We start from the raw sequence: 23,982 nt of genomic DNA on the forward strand, positions 1-23,982 counted from the left end.
ATCTCCACTCCCTTTCTTGAACAAGGGAACAATATTTGCAACCTTCCAGTCTTTTGGTACTTCTCCCATCCCTACTGATGATGCGAAGATCATCACTAGAGGCTTAGCAATCTCCTCCCTCACTTCCCACAGTAGCCTGGGGTATATCTCGTCTGGTCCTGGCGACTTATCTAACACAGGAAAGTGGCCAGTGAGTGAGTGGGCCAGTGAAGGAGTGGAGGTCGAGAGGCGATGAGAAGAGGCAGAGGATGAGTTTGTTCCCAGTTAGTCTTTACAATGCCTCCTGAGACAATGATGTGCCTCTCCTGTGAGATGTGGCAGTCTTGGGGGAACTCCTCTCTCCCGCAGAGTCACATTGCTAGAAGTGCATGCGGCTGGGCGATCTGGAAGACCGTGTGAGGAATCTGGAGCAGCAGCTGGATGACCTTCGACTCATAAGGGAGAATGAGGCAGTCATAGATGAGAGCTACAGGGAGGTAGTCACACCTAGGCTGCCGGAAGCAGGATGTTGGGTGACAGTCCGAGGGGGGAAAGCGAAGGAGAGTAGACAGGTAGTGCAGAGCACCCCTGTAGCCATTCCCCTGAATAATAGGTTTACCGTCCTGGATGCTGTTGGTGAGGACGACCGACCAGGTGTGAGCCACGGTGGCAGGGCCTCTGGCACTGAGTCTGACCCTGTGGTGCAGAAAGATGGGACGGAGAAGAGGAGAGCTGTCGTCATTGAAGACTCTATAGTCAGGGGAGCAGTCAGAAGATTTTGTGGACGTGAGAAGGACAACCGCATAGTTTGTTGCCTCCCGGGTGCCAGGGTCCAGGATGTCTCTGACTGGGTGCATGACATTCTGGTACAAGAGGGAGAGCAACCAGAAGTCATGATACATGTTGGGACCAACGACATAAGCAGGAAGAGGGATGAGGTCCTGAAGTGTGAGCTTCAGGAACTAGGCAGAAGACTGAAGAACAGGACCTCAAGGGTGGCGTTCTCAGGATTGCTGCCAGTGCTACGTGATAGTGATGGTAAGAATTGGAGGAGATGGCAGTTGAATACGTGGCTGAGGAGTTGGTGCAGGGGGCAGGGTTTTAGATTTTTGGATCATTGGAATTTCTTCTGGGGAAGGTGGGACATGTACTGATTGGATGTGTTGCACCTGAACTTGAGGGGGAGCAACATCCTTGCAGGTAGGTTTGCTAGCATGATTCAGGAGGGTTTAAACTAACTTGGAAGGGGGATGGGACCCGGAATGATAGAGCAGTGAAAGAAGTGCATGGAGCAAAGCCAGATCTGACATATAGAGAGGCTTTGAGGAAAGAGAAGCAGAATAAAGGGTATAAAGGTATTAAGGTAGAAGGACTAAAGTGTGTGTACTTCAATGCAAGAGGCATCAGGAACAAAGGTGACGAACTGAGAGTTTGGATACATACATGAGTGTTCTCAATATTCCTGGATTTCAGTGCTTTAAAAGGGATAAAGAGTGGAGAAAGGGGAGGAGGGGTGGCATTACTGGTCAGGGATACAATTACAGCTGCAGAAAGGATGGGTAATGTAGCAGGATCCTCCTTTGAGTCAGTTAGGGTGGAAGTCAGGAACAGGAAGGGAGCAGTTACTCTACTGGGGGTATTCTATAGGCCCCCTGGTAGCAGCAGAGATACCAAGGATCAGATTGGGAGGCAGATTTTGGAAAGGTGCAAAAATAACAGGGTAGTTATCATGGGTGACTTTAACTTCCCTAATATTGATTGGCACTTGATTAGTTCCAAGGGTTTAGATGGGGCAGAGTTTGTTAAGTGTGTCCAGGATGGATTCCTGTCACAGTATGTTGACAGGCCGACTCGGGGGAATGCCATATTAGACCTAGTATTAGATAACCAACTGGGTCAGGTCACAGATCTGTCCGTGGGTGAGCATCTGGGGGATAGTGATCACTGCTCCCTGGCCTTTAGCATTATCATGGAAAAGGATAGAATCAGAGGACAGGGAAATATTTAATTGGGGAAGGGCAAATTATGAGGCCATAAGGCTAGAACTTGCAGGTGTGAATTGGGATGATGTTTTTGCAGTGAAATATACTATGGACATGTGGTCGATGTTTAAGGATCTCTTGCAGGATGTTAGGGATAAATTTCTCCCGGTGAGGAAGATAAAGAATGGTAGGGTGAAGGAACCGTGGGTGACAAGTGAGGTGGAAAATCTAGTCAGTTGGAAGAAGGCAGCATACATGAGGTTTAGGAAGCAAGGATCAGATGGGTCTATTGAGGAATATAGGGTAGCAAGAAAGGAGCTTAAGAAGGGGCTGTGACGAGCAAGAAGGGAGCATGAGAAGGCCTTGGTGAGTAGGGTAAAGGAAAACCCCAAGGCATTCTTCAATTATGTGAAGAACAAAAGGATGACAGGAGTGAAGGTAGGACTGATTAGAGATAAAGGTGGGAAGATGTGCCTGGAGGCTGTGGAGGTAAGCGAGGTCCTCAATGAATATTTCTCTTCAGTATTCACCAATGAGAGGTATTACGTACCCGTGACACGTGACAGTGGTGTACTTGTCATGTGACAGGTGTTGAAGCTATACTGGACTTGAGGTAATGGTCTTGTGATGGTGGAGTGTAGAGGTCATGTGACAGGTTTTTTTTACAGAGTATAAAAGGAGGACCCTTCCCTGTGAGGAGGGGCAGTTCGTGGCTGGATTTGCCATGTTGACTTCATGCTACTGCGTGATTTAATATTATGACACAGTGTGGTTGAAAGATGGAGTTTTATTTAATGCCTAAAGTTTAAAAGGTCATTGCCAGCAGCTTCTTTATGATACTGCTAGTTGAGGATCAGTGGAGAGTGAAGATCGGAATTCGGGAGTTAAAAGATCGAGGAAAGTCGATTTCGATGGTGAAACAGGTTCGACCTTGTTTGATCCTCATTTGGAAGGAATTCGTTGACTGTACTCGTGTTAATCCCTGTGAATAGCAGAAAGGATTGAGTACAGTGTTGTAAAGGAAAGGTCAGTGCCTTTAAGCCATTTCATTTCATCTTCGTAAATTCTTCTTGGGAAAAGTGTGGTTTGACTGGGAATCGCAACAACACAACGTGAAAGAGAATTTAAATCATCTTAAAAAGTCTCTCCCTTAAATGGACTGTAAGCATTTTGAACTTTTGCAATACTACTTTGAGGAACTGTTTTTGCAACATCGCTTTAAGAACTGTTTAAGCTTCATTGCTTTAAGAACTGTTTAAGCTGCCGCACAGCAGCTGATTTCCAGTTACGTTAGTGATTTGTTTACTTTTGGGGGTTTGTTTTTCAGTGTTAAATAAACATTTTTGTTTGTTATCAAAACCCTGCCTCGCTCATATATTTATTGTTGCTGAATCCGTAACAGAGGGAACTTGATGACGGTGAGGACAATATGAGTGAGGTTGATGTTCTGGAGCATGTTGATATTAAGGGAGAGGAGGTGTTGGAGTTGTTAAAATACATTAGGACGGATAAGTCCCCGGGGCCTGACGGAAAATTCCCCAGGCTGCTCCACAAGGCGAGGGAAGAGATTGCTGAGCCTCTGGCAAAGATCTTTATGTCCTCTTTGTCCACGGGAATGGTACCAGAGGACTGGAGGGAGGCAAATGTTGACCCCTTGTTCAAAAAAGGTAATAGGGATAGTCAGGGTAATTATAGACCAATGAGCCTTACGTCTGTGGTGGGAAAGCTGTTGGAAAAGATTCTTTGAGATAGGATCTATGGGCATTTAGAGAATCATAGTCTGATCAGGGACAGTCAGTATGGCTTTGTGAAGGGCAGATCCTGTCTAACAAGCCTGATAGAGTTCTTTGAAGGTTGACCAGGCATACAGATGAGGGTAGTGCAGTGGATGTGATCTACATGGATTTTAGTAAGGCATTTGACAAGGTTGCACACGGTAGGCTTATTCAGAAAGTCAGAAGGCATGGGATCCAGGGAAGTTTGGCCAGGTGGATTCAGAATTGGCTTGCCTGCAGAAGGCAGAGGGTTGTGGTGGAGGGAGTACATTCAGATTGGAGGGTTGTGGCTAGTGGTGTCCCACAAGGACCTGTTCTGGGACCTCTACTTTTTGTTATTTTTAACAACAACCTGGATGTGCGGGTAGGAGGGTGGGTTAGCAAGTTTGCAGACAACACAAAGGTTGGTGGTGTTATAGATAGTGTAGAGGATTGTCAAAGATTGCAGAGAGACATTGATAGGATGCAGAAGTGGGCTGAGAAGTGGCAGATGGAGTTCAACCCGGAGAAGTGTGAGGTGGTACACTTTGGAAGGACAAACTCCAAGGCAGAGTACAAAGTAAATGGCAGGATACTTGGTAGTGTGGAGGAGCAGAGGGATCTGGGGGTACATGTCCACAGATCGCTGAAAGTTTCCTCACAGGTAGGTAGGGTAGTTAAGAAAGTTTATGGTGTGTTAGCTTTCATAAGTCGAGGGATAGAGTTTAAGAGTCGCGATGTAATGATGCAGCTCTATAAAACTCTGGTTAGGCCACACTTGGAGTACTGTGTCCAGTTCTGGTCGCCTCAGTATAGGAAGGATGTGGAAGCATTGGAAAGGGTACAGAGAAGATTTACCTGGATGCTGCCTCGAGGATGAAAAGAGACATGGTAGAGGTGTACAAGATATTAAGTGGAATAGACAGAGTGGACAGCCAGCGCCTCTTCCCCAGGACACCACTGCTCAGTACAAGAGGACATGGCTTTAAGGTAAGGAGAGGGAAGTTCAAGGGGGATATTCGAGGAAGGTTTTTCACTAAGAGACTGGTTGGTGCATAGAATGCAGTGCCTGAGTCAGTGGTGGAGGCAGATACACTAGTGAAGTTTAAGAGATTACTAGACAGGTATATGGAGGAATTTAAGGTGGGGAGTTATATGGGAGGCAGGGTTTGAGGGTTGGCACAACATTGAGGGCTGAAGAGCCTGTAATGTGCTGTACTATTCTATGTTCTATGTTTAGTACCTTTCAAAAGCTCCAGCACATCCTCTTTCTTGATGTCTATATGCTCAAGCATTTCAGTCCACTGTAAGTCATTTCCACAATTGCCAAGGTCCTATTCACTGGTGAATATTGAAGCAAAGTATACATTAAGTACATCCGCTCCCTTCTCTGACTCCATGCACATGTTTTCACTCTCACTTCTGAGCAGTCCTATTTTCAAACAGCTAATCCTCTTGCTCTTCACATACTTGTAGGATACCTTGGGATTTTCTAATCCTGCTTGCCAAGGCCTTCTCATGGCCCCTTCTAGCTCTCCTAATTTCATTCTTGAGCTTTTTTGGCATCCTTGTAATTTTCTAGATCTCTATCATTACCTAGTTTCTTGAACACTTCATAAGTTTTTCTTTTCCTCTTAACTAGATTTTCTATCTCCTTTGTACACCATTGTTCTTTAACTCTACCATCCTTTCCCTGACTCAATGGAATGTAACTATGCAGAATGCCATGCAAATGCTTCCTGACTGCCTGCCTAAGAGCATCATATTTCCCCCTACCCTAATTAAATGTTTACCCAAATTGTCTCTCCTGTCCCTCTCCAGCAATATGGTAAATCAGATAGAGTTGTGATCACTACTTTCAAAATGCTCACCCATTGAGAGATCTGACACCTGACCAGGTTCATTTCCCAAAACCAGATCAAGTACAACTTCTCCTTGAGTTGGCTTATCTACATATTGCGTGAGGAAACCTTCCTGAACATACTGAACGAACTCCAACCCATCCAATCCCCTTGCTCCAAGGAGATGCCAGTCAATATTAGGAAAGTTAAAAACACCCATCGCAACAACCCTATTATTATTGCACCATTCCAAAATCTGCCTCCCGACTTGCTCCTCAATCTCTCTATTGCTATTTGGTGATCTAATAAAAATACCCAATAGATTTATTGCACCAGTCCTGTTTCTGACTTTCACCCACAGAAACTCAGTAGATTATCCTTCCATGATTTCCTCCTTTTCTACAACTGTGATACTATCTCTGATTAGCAATTCCACTCCCCACCTCTTTTGCTTCCCTCCCTGTCATTTTTGAAACAACTAAAGCCTGGAACATTCAGCAGCCGTTCCTGCCCATGGCATCCAAGTTGCTGTATTGGCTACAATGTCAAAGTTGCACATATTGATCCATGCTCTAAGTTCATCCACCTTGTTTATGATACTCTTTGCATTAAAATAAGACACATCTCGACCCATCTGGCTGAGTGCATTGTTGCTCTATCATCTGCCTATCCCTCCTCACAAACTCCCTATAAGCTGTCTCTACTTGTGCGCCATCCACCCCATCCTCTGTCTCTTCACTTCAGTTCCCACCTCCCTACAAATCTAGTTTAAACCCTCCCCAATAGCAGAAGCAAATCTCCCTCCCAGGATATAGGTTCCCTTCCAGTTCAGGTGCAACCCATCCCACTTGTACAGGTCACTCCTTCCCAAGAAAAGGTTCCAATAACCCAAGAACTTGAAACCCTGCCCCTGCACCATCTCCTCAGCCACTCATACGTCTGCGCCATCTTCCTGTTCTGACCTTCTCTAGCTTGTGGCACTGGGAATAATCTGGAGATTACCACCTTGGAGGTCCTGCTCTTCAGCCTCCTTCCTAACTCCCTAAACTTACCCACAGGATTTCTACCCTTCTCCTGTCTATGTCATTGGTACCAACATATATCAGGACCTCTAGCTACTTACCCTCCCCTTCCAGAATATCCAGCAACTGCTCAGAGATATCCTGGACCCTAGCACCCAGGAGGCAACAGACTATCCTGGCATCTCTTTTACTCCCACAGAGTCTCTTATCTGACCCCCAGCTATCAAGTCCCCTATGATCATTGCTCCACCTGACTTCACCACACCCTTCTGACGCTCAGAGCCGACCAAGATCACAAGACAAAGGAGCAGAAGTAGGCCATTCAGCCCACTGAGTCTGCTCCACCACTCCACCATGAGCTAAACTATTCTCCCATCTAGTTCCAATTTCTGGCTTTTTCCCCATATCCCTTATATAACCCAACTAATTAGGCACCTATCAATCTCCTCCTTAAATACCCCCAATGATCAGGGCTCCACAGCTGTATGTGGCAACAAATTCCATAAATCCAGTACCATAAATCTGGCTAAAAAAATTTCTCCTCATCTCTATTTTAAATGGGTACCCTCTAAGAATGTGGCCTCTTGTCCTGGACTCACCCACCAAGGGAAACAACCTTTCCACATCTACTCTGTCAACATTCAACATTCGATATGTTTCTATGAGATCCCCTCTCATTCTTCTATACTCTAATGAATACAGTCCAAGAGTCGATAAACGCTCCTCATATGTATGAATAAATGAATGAATGATCTTTATTGTCATTATACATAGATACAATGAAACTCTGTTTGGCTTCCTCTCAGGCAATTAAATAAAGCAGTAGATGAAAACAAGACAGTAATAGAAAAACAGTATTAAATAGATTAGTAGCAGAAAATAAGCTGCAGCAGCACCAGAATATCACAGTAATGCACAAAGTGCCGTTAGTGCAAGTTAGCCCCTGCATTCCAGCAATCATTTTCATAAATCTTCTCTGAACTCTCACCAACATCATTACATCCCTTCTAAGATAGGGGGCCCAAAACTGCACACAGTATTCCAAATGAGGTCTCACCAGTGCCCCATAGAGCCTCATCAACACCTCCTTACTCTTATACACTATTCCTCTTGAAATGAATGCCAACATAGCATTCACTTTCCTTACTGCCAATCCAACCTGGTGGTTAACCTTTAGGGTATCTTGCACGAGGACCCCCAAGTCCCTTTGCACTTCCGATTTTTGAATTTTCTCCCCATCTAAATAATAATCTGCCAATTATTTCTTCTTCCAAAATGTGCAACTGTACATTTCTCAACATTGTATCTCATCTGCCATTTCTTTGCCCACTCTCCTAAACTGACCACTCTCCTAAACAAGTCTCTTTGCAATCTTTCCGTTTCTTCAACACTTCCTGCTCCTCCACCTATCTTAGTGTCATCTGCAAATTTAGCCACAAAACCATTTAATCCATAATCTAAATCATAGATTTACAGTGTAAAAAGAAGTGGCCCCAACACAGACCCCTGCGGAACACCACTAGTAACCAGCAACCAGCCAGAAAAGGATCCCTTTATCCCCACCCTTTGCTTTCTGCCTATCAACCAATGTTCCACCCATTCCAATATCCTTCCCGTAATTCCATGGGCTCTCATCTTATTGAGCAGTCTCTTATGCGGCACCTTATCGAAGGCCTTTTGAAAATCCAAATACACAACATCCACAGCCTCTCCCTTGTCAATCTTATTTGAGATTACCTCAAAAAACTCCAACAGGTTGCTAAGGCAGGATCTTCCCTTCATGAAACCATGCTGGCTTGGGCCTACTTTGTCATGCACCTCGAGGTATTTCATAATCTCGTCCTTGCAGATCGACTCCAATAATTTTCCAGCTACCAATGTCAGACTGATAGGTCTGTAATTTTCTTTTTGCTGCCTCCCTCCTTTCTTAAACAGCAGAACTATATTTGCAACCTTCCAGTCCTCTGGAACCATGCCAGAGTCTATTGATTCCTGGAAGATAATTTCCAATGTCTCCACAATCTCCAAAGCCACCTCCTTCGGAACCCATGGGTGCACCTCATCCAGTCCGGGAGACTTATCTATCCTTAGTCCATTTAGCTTCCCAAGCATTAGTAATCTTGACTGTACCTAATTCTATTCCCTGAGACCTCTGGCAATCAGGTATGTTACTAATGTCTTCCACTATGAAGACTGATGCAAAATACTAATTTAGTTCCTCTGCCATCTCTTTGTTACCAATTATAATTTCTCCAGCATCATTTTCAATCGGTCCTATATCTACCCGTGTCACTCTTTTACTCTTCATATATTTAAAAAAACTCGTAGTATCCTTATGTTAATTGTCAACTTCCTTTCATAGTTTATCTTTTCTTTCCTAATGACTTTCTTAGTTTCCTTCTGTAAGTTTTTAAAGGTCGCCCAGTCCTCAGTTTTCCCACTAATTTTTGCTTCCTTGTACACCATCTCATTTACTTTTATTTTAACCTTAACCTCTCTCATTAGCCACATTTGTGCCATTTTTCCATTCATGATTTTATTTTTTCTTGGAATATATTTTTCCTGCACTTTCCTTATTTCTTGTAGGAATTTCATCCAATTCTGGTCTACCGTCCATCCATCTAGCTTACCTTTCCAATCAACTTGGGCCAGTTCCTCTCTCATACCACTGTAATTTCCTTTGTTCCACTGAAATATCGATATGCCTGATACCAGCTTCTCCTTTACAAATTTGAAACTGCACTCAATTATATTATGATCACTACTTCCAAGGGGTTCCATTACCTCTAGCTCCCTAATCACCTCAGGCTCATTACACAGCACCCAATCCAAAACAGCCGATCCCCTGGTGGGCTTACGGACAAGCTGCTCCAAAAAGCCATCCTGCAGGCATTCTACAAACTCCCTCTCCTGAGATCCAGTACCTTCCTGACTTTCCCAGTCCACTTTCATATTAAAATCCCCCATAATTATCTTGACATTTTCCTTCTGACACGCTTTTACTATTTCCAGCTGCAACTTGTAATCCACATCCCGGCTGCTGTTTGGAGGCCTGTATATAACTGCTATTAGTGTCTTTTTACCCTTGCCATTTCGTAACTTGACCCATAAGGATTCTACCTCTTCTGATCCTATGTCCCTTCTTTCTAGTGATTTGATATCGTTGCTTACCATCAGGGCCACGCCACCCCCTCTACCTACCTTCCTATCTTTCCTATACGTGGTGTATCCTTGAACATTCAGCTCCCAATCACATCCATCATTTAGCCATGACTCAGTGATGGCCATAGTGTCATATCTTTTAACCTGTAGCTGTACAAGGTCATCCACTTTATTTCTAATGCTGCGTGCATTTAAGTACAGCACATTTAGATCAGTATTTGTTACTGATTTTGCTATATTTCTATCGCACAGCAAATTATCCTGTCTATTCACCTGCCTGTCCTTCTTGCCATCTTTGCTGCACAGTATAGAAACATAGAAAATAGGTGCAGGAGTAGGCCTTTCGGCCCTTCGAACCTGCACCGCTGTTCAGTATGATCATGGCTGATCATCCAACTCAGAACCCTGTACCTGCTTTCTTTCCATACTCCCTGATCCTTTTAGTCACAAGGGCCATATCTAACATCCTCTTAAATATAGCCAATGAACCGGCCTCAACTGTTTCCTGTGGCAGAGAATCCCACAGATCTACCACTCTCTGTGTGAAGAAGTTTTTCCTCATCTTGGTCCTAAAAGACTTCCCCTTTATCCTTAAACCGTGACCCCTCGTTCTGGACTTCCCCAACATCGGAAACAATCTTCCTGCATCTAGCCTGTCCAATCCCTTTAGAATTTTATACGTTTCAATAAGATCCCCCCTCAACCTTCTAAATTCCAATGAGTATAAGCCTAGTCGATCCAGTCTTTCTTCATATGAAAGTCCTGCCATCCCAGGAATCAATCTGGTGAACCTTCATTGTACTCCCTCTATGGCAAGAATGTCTTTCCTCAGATTAGGGGACCTAAACTGCACACAATACGCCAGGTGTAGTCTCACCAAGGCCTTGTACAACTGCAGTAGAACCCCCCCCCCTGCTCCTGTACTCAAATCCTTTTGCTATGAATGCCAACATACCATTTGCCTTTTTCACCGCCTGCTGTACCTGCATGCCCACCTTCAATGACTGGTGTACAATGACACCCAGTCTCGTTGCACCTCCCCTTTTCCTAATCAGTCACCATTCAGATAATAATCTGTTTTCCTGTTCTTGCAACCAAAATGGATAACCTCACATTTATCTACATTAAATTGCATCTGCCATGAATTTGCCCACTCACCTAACCTATCTAAGTCCCCCTGCATCCTCTTAGCATCTTCCTCACAGCTAACACCACCACCCAGCTTCGTGTCATCCGCAAACTTGGAGATGCTGCATTTAATTCGCTCATCTAAATCATTAATATATATTGTAAACAACTGGGGTCCCAGCACTGAGCCTTGCGGTACCCCACTAGTCACTGCCTGCCATTCTGAAAAAGTCCTGTTTACTCCCACTCTTTGCTTCCTGTCTGCCAACTAATTCTCTATCCACATCAATACCATACCCCAATACGGTGTGCTTTAAGTTTGCACACTAATCTCCTGTGTGGGACCTTGTCAAAAGCCTATTGAAAATCTAAATATAACACATCCACTGGCTTTCCCCTATCTACTGTACTAGTTACATCTTCAAAAAATTCTATAAGATTCGTCAGACATGATTTTCCTTTCACAAATCCATACTGACTTTGTCCGATGATTTCACCTCTTTCCAAATGTGCTGTTATCACATCTTTGATAACCGACTCCAGCATTTTCCCCACCACCGATGTCAGACTAACTGGTCTATAATTCCCCAGTTTTTCTTTCCCTCCTTTTTTAAAAAGTGGGGTTACATTAGCCACCCTCCAATCCTCAGGAACTAATCCAGAATCTAAAAAGTTCTGAAAAATTATCACACTAATGCATCCACTATTTCTTGGGCTACTTCCTTAAGCACTCTGGGATGCAGACCATCTGGCCCTGGGGATTTATCTGCTTTTAATCCCTTCAATTTACCTAACATCACTTCCCTACTAACATGTATTTCCCTTAGTTCCTCCATCTCACCAGACCCTCAGTCCCCTACTATTTCCGGAAGATTATTTATGTCCTCCTTAGTGAAGATAACACCAAAGTAGTTATTCAATTGGTCTGCCATGTCCTTGTTCCCCATGATCAATTCACCTGTCTCTGACTATAAAGAACCTACATTTGTCTTGACCAATCTTTTTCATTTCACATATCAATAAAAGCTTTTACAGTCAGTTTTTATGTTCCCTGCCAGCTTTCTCTCACAATCTTTTTTCCCTTTCCTAATTAAGCCCTTTGTCCTACTCTGCTGGTCTCTGAATTTCTCCCAGTCCTCAGGTGTGCCGCTTTTTCTGGCTAATTTATATGTTTCTTCTTTGGACTTGATACTATCTCTAATTTTCCTTGTCAGCCACGGGTGCACTACCTTCCCTGGTTCATTCTTTTGCCAAACTGGGATGAACAATTGTTGTAGTTCATCCATGTGTTCTTTAATGCTTGCCACTGCATATCCACCATCAACCCTTTAGGTATCATTTGCCAGTCTATCTTAGCTAATTCACGTCTCATATCTTCAAAGTTACCCTTCTTTAAGTTCAGAACCTTTGTTTCTGAATTAACTATGTCACTCTCCATCTTAATGAAGAATTCCACCATATTATGGTCACTCTTACCCAAGGGGCCTTGCACAACAAGATTGCTAACTAACCCTTCCTCATTGCTCAACACCCAATCTAGAACGGACTGCTCTCTACTTGGTTCCTCGACATGTTGGTTCAGAAAATCATCCAGCATACATTCCAAGAAATCCTCTTGGATTGTATTGAAGAGACTGGGACATGGTGTTGGACAACTGAAACAGGGAGACTGGGAAATGGTGTTGGACAACTGTAACAGGATGAAGGGGACATGGTGTTAGACAACTGTAACACGGAGACTGGGACATAGTGTTGGACAACTGTAACAGGAAGACTGGGACATGGTGTTGGACAACTGTAACACGGAGACTGGGACATGGTGTTGGACAACAGTAACAAGGTGAAGGGGACATGGTGTTGGACAACAGTAACAGGGTGAAGGAGACATGCTGTTGTACAAACATAACAGGATGATCGGGACATGGGGTTGGACAACTGTAACAGGGTGATGGGGAACATGGTGTTGGACAACAGTAACAGGGTGAAGGGGACATGGTGTGGGACAACTGTAACAGGGAGTCTGGGACATGGTGTTGGACAACTGTAACAGGGTGAAGGGGACATGGTGTTGGACAACTGTAACAGGGTGAAGGGGAAATGGTGTTGGACAACTGTAACAGGGTGAAGGGGACATGGTGTTGGACAACTGTAACAGGGTGAAGGTGAAATGGTGTTGGACAACTGTAACAGGGTGAAGGGGAAATGGTGTTGGACAACAGTAACAGGGTGAAGGAGACAGGCTGTTGTACAAACATAAAAGGATGATCGGGACATGATGTTCGACAACTGTAATTGGGAGACTGTGACATGGTGTTGGACAACTGTAACAGGCTGTTGGAGAAGATCCTGAGAGGCAGGATTTATAAACATTTGGAGAGGCATAATCTGATTAGGAATAGCCAGCATGACTTTATCAAAGGCAGGTTGTGCCTTACAAAACTGATTGAACTTTTTGAGGATGTGACTAAACACATTGATGAAGGAAGAGCAGTAGATGTAGTGTATATGGATTTCAGCAAGGCATTTGACAAGGTACCCCATTCACAGCTTATTGAGAAAGTAAGGAGGCATGGGAACCAAAGAGACATTGCTTTGTGGATTCAGAACTGGCTTGCCCACAGAAGGCAAAGAGTGGTTGTAGACGGGTCATATTCTGCATGGAGGTTGGTCACCGGTGGAGTGTCTCAGGGATCTGTTCTGGGACCCTTACTCTTCGTGATTTTTATAAATGACCTGGATGAGGAAGTGGAGGGATGGTTTAGTAAGTTTGCTGATAACACAAAGGTTGGAGGTGTTGTGGATAGTGTGGACGGCTGTCTGAGGTTAGAGCCGGACATTGATAGGATGCAAAACCGGGCTGAGAAGTGGCAGATGGAGTTTAACCCAAATAACTGTGAAGTGGCTCATTTTGGTAGGTCAAATATGATGGCAGAATATTGTATTAATGGTAAGACTTCTGGCAGTGTGGAGGATCAGAGGGATCTTGGGGTCCAAGTCCTTAGGATGCTCAAAGCAGCTGCACAGGTTGACTCTGTGGTTAAGAAGGCATACGATGTATTGGCCTTCATCAATCGTGGAATTCAATTTAGGAGCCGTGAGGTAATGTTGCATCTTCATAGGACCCTGGTCAGACCCCACTTGGAGTATTGTGCTCATTTCTAGTCACCTCACTACAGGAAGGATGTGGAAGCCATAGAAAGGGTGCAGAGGAGTTTACAAGGATGTTGCCTGGATTGGGGAGCATGCCTTATGAGAATAGGTTGAGTGAACTCGTCCTTTTCTCCTTGGAGCAACGGAGGATGAGAGGTGACCTGATAGAGGTGTATAAGATGATAAGAGGCATTGATCGTGTGGATAGTCAGAGGCTTTTTTCCAGGGCTGAAATGGTCGCCACAAGAGGACACAGGTTTAAGGTGCTGGGGAGTAGGTACAGAGGAGATGTCAGGGGTAAGTTTTTTTACTCAGAGATGGTGAGTAATGTGGAATGGGCTGCCAGCAATGGTGGTGGAAGTGGATACGATAGGGTCTTTTGGATAGGTACATGGAGCTTAGAAAAATAGAGGGTTATAGGTAAGCCTACTAATTTCTAAGGTAGGGACATGTACAGCACAATTTTGTGGGCCAAAGGGCCTATGTTGTGTGTAGGTTTTCTATGTTTTATGTTCTATGTACCTATCCAAACCTCTCATAAACATTGAAATTGAGTTTGCATGCACCACTTGTGCAGGCAGCTCATTCCACACTGTCATACCCCTCTAGTCTAAGTGAAGAAGTTTCCCCTCATGATCCCTTAAACTTTTTAACTTTCACCCTTAACCCATGACCTTTGGTTGTGGTTCCACCCAACCTCAGTGGAAAAGCCTGCTTGCACTTACCCTATCTATACCCCTCATTATTTTGTATACCTCTATCAAATCTCTCAATCTTCGATGTTCTAAGTTATATTATCCTAACTTTACTTTATTGTCACCAAACAATTGATACTAGAGTGTACAATCATCACAGTGATATTTGTTTCTGCGCTTCGCGCTCCCTGAAATACAAATCAAAATAAATATAATAAAACATTTAAATTATAAATCATAATTAGAAAATAGAAAAGGGGAAGTAAGGTAGTGCAAGTCAGGTCCAGATATTTTGAAGGTACAGCCCAGATCCGGGTCAGGATCTGTTCAGCAGTCTTATCACAGTGGAAAGAAGCTGTTCCCAAATCTGGCCATATGAATCTTCATGCTCCTGAACCTTCTTCCAGAGGGATGAGGGACAAAAAGTGTGTTGGCTGGGTGGGTCTTGTCTTTGATTATCCTGGCAGCACTGCTCTGACGTGTGGTGTAAAGTGAGTCCAAGGATGGAAGATTGGTTTATGTGATGTGCTGGGCTATGTTCACGAGCTTCTGCAGCTTCTTCCAGTCTTGGACTTCTATACCAGGTTGTGATGCACCCCAGAAGAATGCTTTCTACGGTGCACCTATAAAAATTAGTGAGGTTTTTAGGGGACAGGCCAAATTTCTTCAGCTTTTTCAGGAAGTAAAGGCGCTGGTGGGCCTTCTTGGCAGTGGACTCTGCTTGGTTAGACCAAGTCAGGTCAGTTGTGATATTCACCCCAAGGAACTTAAAGCTTTTGACCTGTTCCACCTGCGTACCACCGATGTAGATGGGGTTGTGCGGTCTGCTGCTCAACAACCAATTCCTTCACCTTATATACCGGCTGGGTAGCCTCCAACCTGATGGCATGAACATTGACTTCTCTAACTTCTGTTAATGCCCTTCCTCCCCTCCTAACCCCATCCCTGACATACTTAGTTGTTTGCCTGTTCTTCATCTCTCTCTGGTGCTCCCCCCCACTTTCTTTCTCCTGAGGCCTCCCGTCCCATGATCCTTTCCCTTGTCCAGCTCTGTATCACTTTTGCCAATCACCTTTCCAGCTCTTAGCTTCATCCCACCCCCTCCGGTCTTCTCCTATCATTTCGCATTTCCCCCTCCCCCCACTATTTTCATATCTCTTACTATCTTTCCTTTCAGTTAGTCCTGACGAAGGGTCTCGGCCCGAAACGTCGACAGCGCTTCTCCCCGTAGATGCTGCCTGGCCTGCTGTGTTCCACCAGCATTTTGTGTGTGTTGTTGTTTGAATTTCCAGCATCTGCAGATTTCCTCGTGATAACCAATTCCTTCGTCTTACTGACGTTGAGGGATAGGTTATTGCCCTCGCACCATGCCACCAGGTTTTTAATTTCCTCTCTGTACAACCTATTCAATCTTTCTTTATAACTCAGGTCCTCCTGACCAGGCAACATCCTTCAAAATTTTATCTATCTTTATTATTTCAAACTTGTTTACATCACCTAGGTAGGTGACCAAAACTACACACAATACTGCAAATTAGGCCTCAACTACATCTTATAAAGCTTCAGCTTAACATTCCATCTCCTGCACTCCATGCATTGATTTATGAAAACCAACATGCCAAAAGATTTCTTTACGACCCTATCTATCTGTGATGCCACTTTCAACCAATTCTGGGCCTGTATTCCCATATCCCTTTTGTTCTACCACACTCCTTTCTCTGTGTAAGACCTGCCTTGGTTGGTGTAATCAAAGTACAAAACTCACATTTTAATGAATTAAATTCCATCTGCCATTTCTCTGTCCATTTTTCCAGCTGAATTAGATCCTTCTGCCAGCCATAATAGCCTTCCTCACTGTTCACTACAGTCCCAATCTTGGTGTCATCTGCAAATTTGCTGATCCAGTTAATTATCATTCAGATCATTGATATAGATGATAAACAACAACAGACCCAGCTCTGATCCCTGCGGCACAGAACTAGTCACAGACCTCTGGTCAGAGAGACAATCCTCTACCAGCACTCTCTGGTTTCTCCCACAAAGCCAATGTCAAATCCAATTTAAAACCTCATCTTGAATGCCGAGTGACTAAACATTTTTGACCAACCTCCCATGCAGGGCCTTGTCAAATGCCTTGCTAAAGTCTATGGAGGCAAGATCCACTGCCTTGCCTTCATCCATTTTCCTGGTAAATTCCTCTAAAATCTCACACAAAATGCTGGTGGAACGCAGCAGGCCAGGCAGCATCTACAGGGAGAAGCGCTGTCGATGTTTCGGGCTGAGACCCTCCGTCAGGACTAACTGAAAGGAAAGAAAGTAAGAGATTTGAAAGTAGGAGGGGGAGGGGAAATGCTAAATGATAGGAGAAGACTGGAGGAGGTGGAGTGAAGCTGAGAGCCAGAAAGGTGATTGGCAGAAGGGATACAGAGCTGGACAAGAGTGTAGCCATGGGCACCCACATGGCTCCCAGTTATGCCTGCCTTTTTTTGGCTTTGTGGAACAGTCCATGTTCCAAGCCTATATGGGTATCCATCCTCCTCTTTTCCTTCGCTACATCGACAACTGCATTGGCGCTGCCTCCTGCACGCATGCTGAGCTCGTTGACTTCATTAACTTTGCCTCCAACTTTCACCCTGCCCTCAAATTTACCTGGTCTTTTCTGACACCTCCCTCCCCTTTCTTGATCTTTCTGTCTCCATCTCTGGAGACGGCCTATCTAATGATATCTACTATAAGCCTACAGACTCTCACAGCTACATGGACAATTCCTCTTCCCACCCTGTCTCTTGCAAAAATGCTATCCCCTTCTCACAATTCCTCCGTCTCCACCGCATCTGCTCTCAGGATGAGGCTTTTCATTCCAGGACGAAGGAGATGTCTTCCTTTTTTAAACGAAGTGGCTTCCCTTCTTCCATCATCAGTTCTGCTCTCAAACGCATCTCTCCCATTTCTCGCACATCTGCCCTCACCCCATCCACCTACCACCCCATCAGGATAGGGTCCCCCTTGTCCTCACCTACCACCCCACCAGCCTCCAGGTCCAACGTATAATTCTCCGTAAATTCCGCACCTCCAACGGGATCCCACTACCGAGCACATCTTTCCCGCACCCTCCCTTCTGCTCTATGCAGAGATGGCTCTCTACGCGACTCCCTTGTCCATTCATCGTTTCTTTATTTCGTATATTTCGTTTTCTTCCCCCCCTTTTTTTTTCTTTCTCTCTCTGCCCATCACTCTGCCTGTTCTCCATCTCCCTCTGGTGTTCCCCTTCCCCTTTCATTCTCCCTAGGCCTCCCGTCCCATGATCCTTTCCCTTCTCTAGCTCTGTATCCCTTTTGCCAATCATCTTTCCGGCTCTCAGCTTCACTCCACCCCCTCCAGTCCTCCCCTATCATTTCACATTTTCCCCTCCCCCTCCTACTTTCAAATCTCTTACTTTCTTTCCTTTCAGTTAGTCCTGACGAAGGGTCTCGGCCTGAAACATCGACAACGCTTCTCCCTATAGATGCTGCCTGGCCTGCTGCGTTCCACAAGCGTTTCGTGTGTGTTGCTTGAATTTCCAGCATCTGCAGATTTCCTCATGTTTGTCCTCTAAAAACTGTATAAGATTGGTTAGACACGACCCGACATGCACAAAGTCATGCTGGCTATCCCTAATCAGTTCATGTCTATCTAAATACTTGTATAGCCAGTTCCTCGGAATACCTTCCAATAACTTTCCCCCAATGATGTCAGACTCGCAGGCTTATAATTTCCTGGTTTATGTTTAGACCTGTGGGTAGTTCTAAGGAACAGCAAAGATAAAAAGGCTCTAATGGGAGACATACAGACCTCCAAACAGAAGTGTGATGTGGTCTACAAATTAAAATGGGAGATAGAAAATGCATGCAAAAAGGACAATGTTACAATAATCCTGGGGGATTTCAATATGCAGGTAGATTGGGGAAGTCGGGTTAGTGCTGGATCCCAAGAAGGGGAGTTTCTAGAATTCCTTTGCGATAGCTTTTTAGAGCAGCTCATGGTTGAACCCACTAAAGGTTCAGCTATTCAGGATTACGTCTTGTGCAATGAACCAGAATTGATTAGCAAGCTTAAGGTGAAGAACCTTTAAGGAAATAAATAGAATATGATTGAATTCACCCTGAAATTTGAGAAGGAAAAGCTAAAGTTAGATGTATCAGTATTACAGTTGAGTAAAGGGAATTACAGAGGCACATGTAAGGAGTTGGCCAGAATTAGAAACATAGAAACATAGAAAACCTACAGCACAATACAGGTCCTTCAGCCCACAATGCTGTGCTGAATATGTACTTACTTTAGAAGTTACCAAGCGTTACCCATAGCCCACTATTTTTCTAAGCTCCATGTACCTATCCAGGAGTCTCTTAGAAGAAACTTATCCAACTTGATGCTTTCCAAAAGTTCCAGTACATCCTCTTTCTTAATGTCTATATGCTCAAGTTTTTCAATCCGCTGTAAGTCATCCCTACAATTGCCAAGATCCTTTTCCGTAGTGAATACTGAAGCAAAGTATTCATTAAGTATTCCTGCTGTTTTTCCAATGTCACACTTGATTGGTCCTATCCTCTCATGTCTTATTCTCTTGCTCTTCACATATTTGTAGAACGCCTTGGGGTTTTCCTTAATCCTGCTCATCAAGGCCTTCTCATGGCCCATTCTGGCTCTCCTAACTTCATTCTCAAGCTACTTCCTGCAAGACTCATAATCTTCCAGATATCTATCATTTCCTAGTTTTGTGAACCTTTTGTAAGCTTTTCTTGTTAACTAGTCTTTCAACAGCCTTTGTACACCACTGTTCCCGGACCCTAGCATCCTTTCCCTGTCTGATTGGAACATACCTATGCAGAACGCCACACAAATATCTCCTGAACATTTGTCACATTTCTGCTGTTCCCTGAGAACATCTGTTCCCGATTTATGATAGCTTCATATTTCCCCTTACTCCAATTAAATGCTTTCCTAACTTGTCTGTTCCTATCTCTCTCCAATGTTATGGAGATAGAATTGTGATCACTCTCTCCAAAATGGTCTCCCACTGAGAGATGAGACACCTAACCAGGTTCATTTCCCAATACCAGATCAAGTACAGCCTCTCCTCTTGTAGACTTATCTACATATTGTGAACACACTTGAACACACATACTTGAACATATACTTGAACACACCTGACAAATTCAGCCCCATCTATCCCCCTTGCACTCAGGAGGTGCCGGTCAACATGTGTCAGAAATGCTGCACAATCAGACTCGGGAGTCCTTGTGCAAGATTCCCTAGAGGTTGATTTGCAGGTTGAGTCTGTGGTGAGGAAGGCAAATGCAATGTTAGCATTTTTTTCAGAAGGACTAGAATATGAAAACAAGGATGTAATGTTGAGGCTTTATAAAGCACTGAGGAGGCCTTACCTAGAGTATTGTGCGCAGTTTTTGGACCCTCTGAAAGAATGTGGTCACAGTGGAGAGTTTCTAAGGAGGCTCACAAAAATGATTGCAGAATTGAATGGCTCGTCATTTGAAGAGCATTTTATGGCTCTGGGCCTGTATACACTGGAATTAAGAAAAATGAGGGGTGACTTCACAGAAACCTTACTGTATGGTAAAAGTCCTTGATAGAGTGGATGTGGAGGATATGTTTCCTCTGGTAGGAGAGTCTAAAACCAATTCCAACGGGACCACATTTCTTCAACTATCCACTGGTACATTAATGTGTAAAACACATTCTGAATTCTCTCCGGAAAAGACACCTTATCTGAAAACTCTGACAAAGAAGTCGGTAAGTAGGAAGGATGAGCAGGCATCTGTCTGCAGTGTCTCTCCACCGCAAACCCCGGGGAAAATCTCAGACTGAAGGTAAAAGGAATGCCGAGCTTCACGGCCGGAAGATCCCCACAGAAATGGAGAAGATCACTCAACAACACTTTGAGCGCAGACTCCCGCAGTCTCTGCATCAGTTTGTTATTCTTTAATACCCCGTCACAGACCTCTCACATCACTTTGGTCCCATTTTCCATGATCTTTGAAAATTTTCTGTAGGCACCCCAGTGGGACAGGAAAGTCTTCTCGTTTGTCCAGAATTCTATCATGTCATTCAAAAATATATCTAACATATGCTTCCTTTTTCCTCTTGACAAGTTGCCTCACATGTTTCGTCAGCCACGGTTGCCTTTTCTTACCACTTTTTCCTTGGGACAAACCTATCCTGAACCCAGCTCAATTGGTCCCTTAACTTCTCCCACATTACTTCTGTGCTTTCCCCTTTGAACATCTGTTTCCAATTTACTCTCGCTAGTTCCTGCCTCATTCCTTCAAAGTAGCCCTTCCCCAGTTAAGCACTTTACCATTTTGACTGATTTTATCCCTTTACATAGCTATGCGGAAGCTAAGGGAGTTGTGGTCAGTCTCACCAAAATGCTCCCCCACCAAGAGGTCTGTCCCCTGACCAGGTTCATTACCCAGAACTAGATCCAGTATAGCCTCTCCTCTCGTCAGCTGGTCCACATACTGTGTCAGGAATCCTTCTTGAACACACCTGACAAATTCATCCCATCTATCCCCCTTGCACTCAGGAGGTGCTGGTCAACATGTGTCAGAAATGCTGCACAATCAGACTTGGGAGTCCTTGTGCAAGATTCCCTAGAGGTTGATTTGCAGGTTGAGTCTGTGGTGAGGAAGGCAAATGCAATGTTAGCATTTTTTTCAGAAGGACTAGAATATAAAAGCAAGGATGTAATGTTGAGGCTTTATAAAGCACTGAAGAGGCCTTACCTAGAGTATTGTGAGCAGTTTTTGGACCCTTTGAAAGAATGTGGTCACACTGGAGAGTTTCTAAGGAGGCTCACAAAAATGATTGCAGAATTGAATGGCTCGTCATTTGAAGAGCATTTGATGGCTCTGGGCCTGTATTCACTGGAATTCAGAAGAATAAGGGGTGACTTCACAGAAACCTTACTGTATGGTAAAGTCCTTGTTGGAGTGGATGTGGAGAATATGTTTCCTCTAGTGGGAGAGTCGAAGACCAAAGGACACAGCCTGAAAATAGAGCAGCATCCTTTTAGAATGGGGATGAGAAACAATGTCTTTAAACAAAGAGCTGGAAATCTGAAGAATTCATTGCCACAGGGAGCTGTGGAGGCCAAGTGTTTACATATAGTTAAGGCAGAGGCTTGTGAATTCTTGACTCCTTCACTGTGGAGGACACCAATAGCATGCCATAAATGCAAAATTGTCGGGGGGGGGGGCGCAGAAGTGAGTGTAGTCACTAATTCTAAGGAGAAAGTGTTTGGAAAGCTGAGAAGTTTTTATTGTTTCTTTCTTCTTGTATTTGCACTGTTTTTTTATCTTTGCATGCTAGCTGAATGCCCAAGTTGGTGCAGTCTTTCATTGATTCTGTTATAGTTATTATTCTATTGTGGATTTATTGAGAATGCCCACAACAAAATTAATCTCAGGGTTGTGTGTGTGTGTGTGTATGTATACATATATATATATATATATATATATATATATATATATATACTTAGATAAAAATTAACTTTGAACTTTGAAGGGAGGGAGGCAGTAGAAAGAAACTATCGCCCATTTAGCTTGACTTCACTGGTTTAGAAGATGTTGCACTAGATTACTGAGAATGATTCCAAGACACATAATAGACAGAAAGCTGTCTTACAAAACTATTCAAATTCATTGGAAAAATAAGCAGAATTAGGTCACTTGGCCCACTAAGTCTGCTCTGCCATTTCTAAACGGGGAGTGAAGATGTAGTGAGGATATTTCCTCTAGAGGAAGACTCTGGTACCAGAATTCAAGGATGTCCTTTTAGAACAGAGATGGGGAAGGATTTCTTTAGCGAGAGGGAGGTGAATTTATGGAATTCACTGGCACAGACTGCTGTGGAGGCCGAATAATTGGGTATACTTAAAGAAAAAGTTTATAGCTTCTTGATTGGTCAGGGCGTCAAAGGTTATTGGGAGAAAACAAAAAAATTGTGTGTAGAGAGATAATAAAACATATAAGCCATATAACAATTACAACACGGAAACAGGCCATCTCAGCCCTTCTAGTCCGTGCCAAACGCTTACTCACGAAGCCATTACTGAATAGAAGTGCTGACTCAATAGGTGGACTATCTTAATTCAGCTCCTACGCCTTATGATCGTATGGTAACGTAAGGTTGCGTTAAGTTGCACAGTTGTATTTATGCCATTTATCAGGAGAAAACGGAATCCTTACCTAAAATCTCACTGTAATACGAATTCGAATAGGACCACATTTCATCAGTCATCCACTTGTACATAAATGTGTAAAACACATTCTGAACTCTCTCCGGAAAAGACATCTTATCTGAAAACTCCGACAAAAAAGTCGGTACGTAGGAAGGAGGAGCAGGCATCTGCCCGCAGTGTCTCTCCACCGCAAACCCCGGGGAAAATCTCAGAGTGAAGATGAAAGGAATGCCGAGCTTCACAGCCAGAAGATCCCCACAGAAATAGACAGGATCACTCAACAACACTTTGAACGCAGACTCCCGCAGCCTCTGCATCAGTTTGTCATTCTTTAATACCCCGTCACAGACCCCTCGCACCGTTTTCATCTGACTTTCCATGATCTTTGAAAATTTTCTGTAGGCAGCCCAGTGGGACAGGAAAGGCTTCTCGTTTAAAAAGAATTCTATGATATCATTCAAACGGGCTTCGTAATCCTCTGTGGTAAACGGCACCTGAAATACTTCAAACCGTAAGGGTGGGGGCTCGGAGTAGTTGACGAAAAGTGAAGCTGAATGTACAGCCACCGTGACATTGTGACCCCGGGCGATCAGTTCATTGATAATAAATTTTACATTGATCCAGTGGCTTCCCTCCGCCGGCCAAATCAGTACGTTTTCGGGAGCTGCCCGCTGGGAAAAAAACAAGAGCACAAACAGGAGCCCGAGTTGCATCGTGTCCAAGCAATGGCTCCCAGCTGAAGTTCTGGTCACCTGGTTGTGTATGTGGCCTGTTTACACAACTGATTTATTAATAGAAACGCTGGAGACAGGAACTAAATTTCGCGATTCTTTTCCAGGAAAAGTCCGAACTTTTACACACACATATATAGATCCATACGCGCCTAATAGCGCATGCAACGACGTTCCTTATTCTAATATCGGTTATACGGTTCACTCCTCCCCCTTTTATTTTAATAGTGTATCAACTGTTTTTTGTTACAGGGGCACTATGCTAAGCAAATATGTTTACTCTTAACATACAAACCCCT

The 23,982-nt window shown here is 44.0% G+C and overlaps 1 protein-coding gene across 1 annotated transcript in view; it reads right to left on the reverse strand.

Annotated features, from left to right (window-relative positions):
- Positions 1 to 23,680, reverse strand: part of LOC132393879 (UDP-glucuronosyltransferase 2A1-like) — an 89,186-nt gene extending 65,506 nt beyond the window's left edge. Inside the window, 1 exon segment of the mRNA XM_059969285.1 lies at positions 22,972 to 23,680. Within this exon segment, the coding sequence (XP_059825268.1) occupies positions 22,972 to 23,665 (694 nt within the window). The 5' untranslated portion in view covers positions 23,666 to 23,680.
- Between the last annotated feature and the right edge of the window lie 302 nt (positions 23,681 to 23,982).

The sequence above is a fragment of the Hypanus sabinus genome, chromosome 5, assembly GCF_030144855.1.
Source record: "Hypanus sabinus isolate sHypSab1 chromosome 5, sHypSab1.hap1, whole genome shotgun sequence".
In the NCBI taxonomy this organism is placed as follows: domain Eukaryota; kingdom Metazoa; phylum Chordata; class Chondrichthyes; order Myliobatiformes; family Dasyatidae; genus Hypanus; species Hypanus sabinus.